The sequence below is a fragment of the Cannabis sativa genome, chromosome 2 (genome assembly GCF_029168945.1).
Source record: "Cannabis sativa cultivar Pink pepper isolate KNU-18-1 chromosome 2, ASM2916894v1, whole genome shotgun sequence".
Classification (NCBI taxonomy): domain Eukaryota; kingdom Viridiplantae; phylum Streptophyta; class Magnoliopsida; order Rosales; family Cannabaceae; genus Cannabis; species Cannabis sativa.
The window spans coordinates 89,046,955-89,054,495 of NC_083602.1; the positions used below are offsets into that span (position 1 = coordinate 89,046,955).

Below are 7,541 nucleotides of genomic sequence, written 5' to 3' on the forward strand. Positions count from 1 at the left end.
ATTCAATTTATTTTAAATTGATTACTTTCTTAAATTAAATTATTTAATATTTATAAAAAGATATTACAGTAGTAGTATAGTCATTGATTGACAGATACGTACATACTAGCCAACAAGTAAACAGATCCACACTTAAAGAAAGGAAACAAACACAAAAAGAAAATAATCTTAACATCACCATGAATAGATATTTACATGTGTTATTTTTCCAATCTCCTCATTAATTTTGTTGAGGGGTATTTTGTTATGGGCATGCACAGGTTCTCAAATGTATGAAATAGGGCATGATTTTATCTTCTCACATTCTTTTAAAGAAATTTATGTAAAAATTTAATAAAATTTTATTGCTTATTTATCATCAAATAAAATAAATAATTTATTTCATATATAATTTAAAATTTTGTACTAGTTATAGTAAATTTTGAGTTTGAACCGAAACTTGAGGCATATACATATAAGGAGAAACCACTATGGAACCGCCATGCGAATAGTACGGACATAGGCGTAGGAGGAGTTTTCAATCCTCTCGATTTCATTTCCACTAAGCTTTTCGGTTAGTTTTTCTTTTCTTTCCATTTTCAGATCCATGGCGTGTTTTCAATTTTTCAGAAACTCAAGTTACAACTCAAGTACGTAAAATTATCATTACCATTGCTGTTAATATACCCTAAATTAAATTAGTCTTGTTCATGCTTCAACAATTTCTAGGGTTTGTTGATGTTATTAATTACTTCCTTATTTTGGATCTTTTTTCTTTAATGCCGCTGTATTATTTGTTATTGATGAAAATTCACAATTCTTTTTTGAAGAAGAGAATCAGTTTTTTTTTTTTTTTTTTTTTTTTTTTTTTATAGAGTCTTTGCTGTTTGGATCGGTTGTGAGTAAGAGTAATATTTGTAAGTATTGTATTATTGGCAATAAACTGTTTCCTGAATTTTCAATCAAAAATTTTGGGGACTAAAATTCTGAATCATTTGAGGCTATGTTCTGTCCGTTTATAAAATATTCACATAAATATGTGCATGATATAAAGTTTTTGGGTCTGATTACAGTAATTGCAAACTGTATTTCCATATACATATATGTATGTATATATGTTTTCTTGGGTGTGGAAGATTGATTCTGTGAATTAGTTAGTTGAACACAGGCATTAAATGAAAAGAAATAAAAATTGCAGAAATATTTATTTGAGATGCTACATACAAAACATACCCAAATTTTCTTAAATTCTCGTTTTTTTATGATGTTTTAGTTTTAATATTCACTGACTTAGTTAGAGATGATAAATTCCAATGAAGCAGTGTTTTTGTAATTCTGGATTAGGACATTTGATATTCAGCTTCAGCAACTTGAAAGATCATTATTGTATTTTGTGTTTCTCTTGTTGCTGAAGAATAAACCTTGACTTAACAAACTTTAACATTCATGGCTTTCTTGATTAAGTTCTAAGTACCATTTGTGAGTTGGTATCAATGGCCTTCTTCAATTCTCAATTTATATTTGTTTAGGATTATGGTTATTGTTGATCAATGATTGCAGTTTTGTTTGTCCAGGATTACGAGCTCATCATAACTTGCACGAAGAGATGGAGAGCTCCAACCCTGATGAGAAAATTCTTAGCTACAACGATGTTGTGCTCAGGAGATCAGATTTGGATATCCTAAGTGGACCAGATTTTCTGAATGATCGTATAATCGAGTTCTATCTGAGCTATCTCTCTTCATCCCTTGATTCTTCAGACGTCTTGCTAGTTCCACCATCAATATCTTACTGGATAATGAGCTGTTCTTCGATGTCAAATCTCAAGGAGTTTGTGGAGCCGCTGAATTTGTCTTCTAAAAGACTGATACTCTTTCCTGTCAATGACAATGAAGATGTGAGTTTGGCCGAAGGTGGAACTCATTGGAGCTTACTTGCATTCGAGAGACAAACTAATATGTTCATTCACCACGATAGCAATGCACCCGGGAACAGATTACCTGCTTTCCGTCTTTACAATGCAGTTCGCAACTACATCTCGGATTCAGGTTCAGAATCTAAAGCCAAGTATACAGAATGCAGTGATTGTCCAAGGCAAGAGAACGGTTATGATTGTGGCTTATATGTTACTGCCATTGCCAGAGTGATATGCCTTTGGCATAGTAATGGTCACAACATAGCCAATGGCAAAAATTTTCTATGGTTTTCTGATTTGAAGGAGAAGGTTACTCCATCTTTGGTTTCTGAAATGAGAAATGAGATTCTGGAGCTGATTAAAACTCTCATGGCCAAGAAGAAGTGAGATTTTCAGTAGATGAAAGGAAGAAGAAGACCAATGAAAGAGTTAATGCTTAGTTATTTATGTTTTAGTTCTTTCCTTTGCAAGAATATAGACAATGATACAGAAAATGAGTACAGATTTTAGGACATCGTTATAGGAGTACTTAACTGTTAATAATAATATCATGTTAGAAACAATCATGGTTTAAAATTTTGTTTATTATTGTTTAGTTATGTTCACTCACTGTCTTGTTGTTTTTTCCTCTTTTTATCATTCTTTCGTTTTCTTCTTGTGCTTTCTTCCCAAATATTACAATTATCTAAATATAGTTTCGGAATATTATTTCATTTTTTGGTGGGGTAGTCTCTGAATATTACACAAACAACAATGAAAGGAAATTAAGACTGAACTCGTCCTAGTAATTACATGGCTAACTAAATATTGTTGAAAAGAACAGACAGACAGACCCTGCAACATTCCCAACAGCAAGAAAATCACTAGCATCTGCAACTACCGAATCGTTGTTATGTATCGGTGGTTACATGGTTGAGATTCTTTCGAGTTTCGAGTGTCAAAATCATTGCTAGATATTTCTTCAATGATGAATTTTCCTACATACAATCAAGTTAGAAAACAGAGCTAAAATTAACACTCCCTCCAACCATATTTCACTTAATGTGATCAAATAACAAGATATAAAAGATATCTAATAGGCTTCAATCTATGATTAAATGCATTGAATTATATTTTCATTTCAAATACTTACTAATTAAACCCATCTCTTGTGTGTTGTTGTAGAATCTTTGTGTGGATTTGGTCTTCTATTCCTTTTGGTTTCTCCACTTGATGATAATGGCCTTTGTTTCAAAGAAGAAAATGTGTCTGATTTACGGTTCATTGATAACTCCTTGAGAGGACTTACTGATCGAGATTTCGAATGCTTGTTGTCTTTTGTTGGTCTCAACATGGGGAGCTGCTTAAGCTTTGTTGGCAATGATTTTTGATGTCTTGTTGAATGAAAATCGAAACTTGGAGGAGGGATCTCTGGAGTTTTAGGAACCGGTGACTGTGCTCGGTCTGAATCTGAAGATGAAGAAGGGCTAGTAGTACTGTCCATGTCGTAAAGAAGGTTATCTGTCAATGGTGGAACGCGTATACTAGGTGACTCTGAGGAAGAAGCGGAGAAAGATGGCCTGCGAAGTCTGGTAAGACTCACCACCTGTATTTTGTTTTTCAAATGTGGGGTTCAAGACAACAATAGCAAAAATCCATAAGAGGCATAAAAAAATTAGGGGTGACATGTTTGCGTGTCGTGTTGGGCCGTGTTGAGGTCTTAAATTTACTGAAAAGCTGCTGACCCAAACACAACCCATGACGAAAAATTTATAAAACATGGACATGAACACAACTCAAATAAATTTTGTTTCGTGTCGTGTTGACAGGTTGTAAGCTAAATTGTTGTTTTTAGTGTCATTGTGTCGTGCTCTTAAATTTATTTTAGATGGCTGACATGATACGAGACACAACACAACCCGTGACACAAAAAAATTTATAAAACATAACAGAACACGACCTGCATAATTTTCGTGTCATGTTTGTGTCACATCCGCGGGTCAATTGCCACCCCTAAAAAAACTAATACATCAACATATATCTTTGAGCTACTTTACCGAGTCTCCTATGCATAATTGTTCCAAATAAGATGACAAAGGTTTATATGATACCTTTTGTTCGAGGATTATCATGTCCTTCTTCAATCGAGTAATCATACTGTTCTTTCTTTTAATAATGTCTTCCAGCTCTGATATTCTCTGTTAAGAAAGAAAATTAGATCTGAAAATGGATAAAAGCATAAAATAGAAAAACAGTACCTTTGAGCCAGCTACATCAGATGAATGCAGTAAATTGGTAAGGTCTTTTATGGTAGCATCCTTGTCTTCACAATCCCTTTTGAGATTGTAAATGTCTTGTTCTATAGCTAAGTTGTTCAACTGTATAATAATGATATGCATGAAATCAGATTATCAAGAAAGAACTCTTGATGAACATGAGAGATCACCTGTTTAAAATTATTTTAGTTTGTTTAAGAAACCTCACCTGGATTTCAGTTTCAGCAGCAGATGTGACACTTGAAGCCCAATCTGATAAATCAGACATTCGACGCTCCTCTTGCTCAACAACATTACAAGCAGACATCTTATACTGAAGAATCTCATCTCCACTGTTACATTTACTGAAAGAGTTGCCCTGTTTGTTTGTTTGTTTGTTCCCAAATTCATAAAGAAAAATTAACAATTTGAAATTTCAAAATCAACCAAGAAAAGTCTAACTCTGACAATGGATTAATGAATTGTTCTTCTTACTTCCAATTTGTTAAACAGGTTATGATGTTGATCACAAAGTGAACAACCACAAGAGACAAGCTTGTTTTTGTCAGAGCCAAAAACTTCAATGCCCCCAATTCCTGAATAGTCCTTAACATTGATCAGCTGCTCACACAAACAATCCAGCTTTTGTTGCATGCTTGATAAAACCTGATCCTGTACAGTACACTACTACTATTAAAATTCAAAATAATTGAGCTCCCTCTCTCATCATTTTCTTTATTCTGAAAAAAGGAGATCATGTGGTGCAGGTCCTTTCCCCACTCTTTCAGTAGCTTAGCTTTGACAATCCCGATGATCACGTACTAGGGTCTTATACCTCATCCTACTTTAATTGGGTTATCAGTATGGACCTCGAGAGTTTTCATCTCATTAAGGATGATTGACAGAGCAAGCTACCCTCCCAAAGGGCCGAAGCATAATCTCTCCTAATGAGGAGCTGTGGTGGGATTCGAACCCTTGATCCCGGCAAGGAAGGATACCAGTAAAGTTTTTCCTATCACTACATCACACAACACTTGATTTCTCTCTCTCTCTTTCTCTCATCATTAGTGCTAAGCTAAGAAAAAAACATGTTTTTACATGAAATACACAAGAACAGTTTAGACCCTTATGTCTGAAATGAATTTGAATGTTTAAAAATTACTCATATCAAAATCACAATCAATGGGTATTAATTAAAAATCATTTCTTTAAATCATCATCAAAACATACCCTAAATGCGACTGATTTTTTGAGCTGGAAAATGATCCCATTCTTCTTAGACTCAGCAACAGCAACCCCAATCACGGCTACAATGAGAAAGCGTTGAATGGGGCTAAAGAGTTCCCAAGCCACGGCTTCATCGGGAAGCAAGCCACCCTTTATGGCGCTAGCCGAGCTGGCCTCATCGGCGTGGAGGAGCCGCCCTTGAAGGGAGACCCAAGAGAGTGGTGTAGCTGCTGGAACAGGTGGAGTCGGCTTGATGAAGGAGCTGGAGAGACGGCGTTTGGAGGAGGGCGTGAATGGGGTTAAAGAGACTAAAGGTGGAGCCGAGTTGAAGCCGAGTTGTTGTTGATGTTGTTGTTCCATGGCATAAAGAAGAGAGTGTTAGAATGCGGAAGATCCGTACTCTGTCTTTTTTAAGGTTTTTACAAATTCAAAAAAGTGTAGAAAAGAGGGAAAATAATGTAAAGAGACGTTACCATAGCCACAGTTGTTAACGTTATAATATATCTATATATATATAGATATGTATATGAACCAACTGTGTGTGTATATGGAGCCGAATCCTCTGTCTATATGTGCTTACCATTTTTGTTTCTCCAATTATTGCAAGACATTATTTGATTTTTGAATTAAGATTTTTTTTGAAAGAGTAATAATGTTGAAAGGTATTATTTGTGTTTAGTATTCTTTTAAGTGTTATATTATTATTAGTGTAATTAAGTAGAGTTATGACTTTTCAATATGAGTCGTATCCTCTGATACGTTGGCTGTCGCTCTGTGTTGAGTGCTGTGGTCTGAGTCTTGTTCGTGTGGTGGCTGTTATGGCGTCTAGCAGTAATGAAGGAAGGATAATGGGAGATGTTGTTATTCTAGAGGAAGAAGATGATGAAGTGTTACGAGTGCCAGTAGGTAGGGCTGAAGAGGTTGCGATTGACACAAGATGGTGCTTGGTGGGCAAACTTCTAACTGGTCGCGTTTCGGATTTTAATGTTTTTCAAAACATGATGGCTTTTCTATGGCAACCGGGAATGGGAATGTATGTCAAGGAACTCAATCCTAACCTATTTCTTTTTCAATTCTATCATGAAGTTGATATACAAAGAGTCATCGATGGAAGCCCGTGGACTTACGATAGGAAACCTTTTATTTTTACAAGATTAAAGGAAGGCGAGAACCCTCGGTTTGTGGAGATTAATCATGTCGATATGTGGGTGCAACTCCATAATCTAAAATCCGGGAATATGACACTCAGTGTTGTTACGGCCTTAGGAAATTTTATTGGATCGTTTGTGGAATCGGATCCGAATAATTTTGTGGGTGTTTGGAGGGACTATTTACGTGTTCGGGTTCGTTTAGATGTTAGAAAACCAATCAAGCGTCGTATGAAGATCATCAACGAGGATTCTTCGTGGTACTGGGTGAACTTTAAATACGAGAGGTTGCCTACCTTCTGCTTCATATGCGGCATCATAGGCCATTCGGAAAAGTTCTGCCCGAGGTTGTTTCTGAAGCCGCTACACCTTCATGAGAAGCCTTACAGCTTGGAATTGAAGGCAACAACTCAACGACGACAATCTACTTTTGGGGCGCAGTGGCTCCGGTCGGAAGCTGTAGTACGGGACGAAGCTCGGCGAGAAGGCCAACCCAGCAATGGTGATCCATCAACGATTCTCATCCCTAGAAATCCGGAGTTAATGGGGGAATTAGTTGGTAAATTCCAAGATTCCACAATTAATCATAATCAGCCACAAAATGAGGGATATGGCAAAATCAAAGAGAATATGGAAGTTAATGGAGAAGAGTCAACCTTGAATGTTTCTAATAGAGGAAACTTTTTTGATTCCTCTATCACCAACGTGATTGACTCCAAAAGAAGGAGACCAGACAGCATTATGGGACACGTGGGCTCATTGGAAAAGATTAATAGCAATGAAATGGATGTTATGGACCATGACATTGGAGAATTTCCAAAAAATGGATCTTTGGCGGGCTCTGGTTTTCAGGCCCGCCCAGAGACATGAGTTGCTTAAGTTGGAATTGTCGTGGGCTTGGGAACCCGCGGGCCAAACATGTTAGAATATTATTTTACCAGGATCTTAGATCTACTCACAAGTATGTTTATTAACATCCTAAATATGAACTTTCTAAAACGATGAAATAAACACATATAAAGTTTAAGAAACCTTACA

At 36.1% G+C, this 7,541-nt stretch overlaps 2 protein-coding genes across 4 annotated transcripts; one reads left to right on the forward strand and one right to left on the reverse strand.

Moving 5' to 3' along the window:
- The first annotated feature begins 394 nt into the window (after positions 1–394).
- LOC115719479 (NEDD8-specific protease 1) lies at positions 395–2,499 on the forward strand. 3 transcript variants are annotated; one of them, XM_030648541.2, is made up of 2 exons: positions 395–553; positions 1,554–2,499. In XM_030648541.2, exon 2 carries the CDS (start codon positions 1,586–1,588, stop codon positions 2,279–2,281), a length of 696 nt encoding a protein of 231 aa, XP_030504401.2. In that variant the 5' UTR covers positions 395–553; positions 1,554–1,585; the 3' UTR covers positions 2,282–2,499. The 3 variants fall into 3 exon arrangements, with proteins under 3 accessions (XP_030504401.2, XP_060966964.1, XP_030504404.2); XM_061110981.1 differs by having other exon boundaries at positions 404–629; XM_030648544.2 differs by having other exon boundaries at positions 404–553; positions 1,540–2,499.
- Positions 2,500–2,575: 76 nt separating this feature from the next.
- On the reverse strand, positions 2,576–5,858 carry LOC115719478 (uncharacterized). The gene is made up of 7 exons (XM_030648540.2): positions 5,359–5,858; positions 4,624–4,800; positions 4,358–4,507; positions 4,132–4,251; positions 3,985–4,071; positions 3,027–3,479; positions 2,576–2,871 (listed from the first exon to the last, which is right to left on the reverse strand). Exons 1-6 carry the CDS (start codon positions 5,713–5,715, stop codon positions 3,030–3,032), a joined length of 1,341 nt encoding a protein of 446 aa, XP_030504400.2. The 5' UTR covers positions 5,716–5,858; the 3' UTR covers positions 2,576–2,871; positions 3,027–3,029.
- Between the last annotated feature and the right edge of the window lie 1,683 nt (positions 5,859–7,541).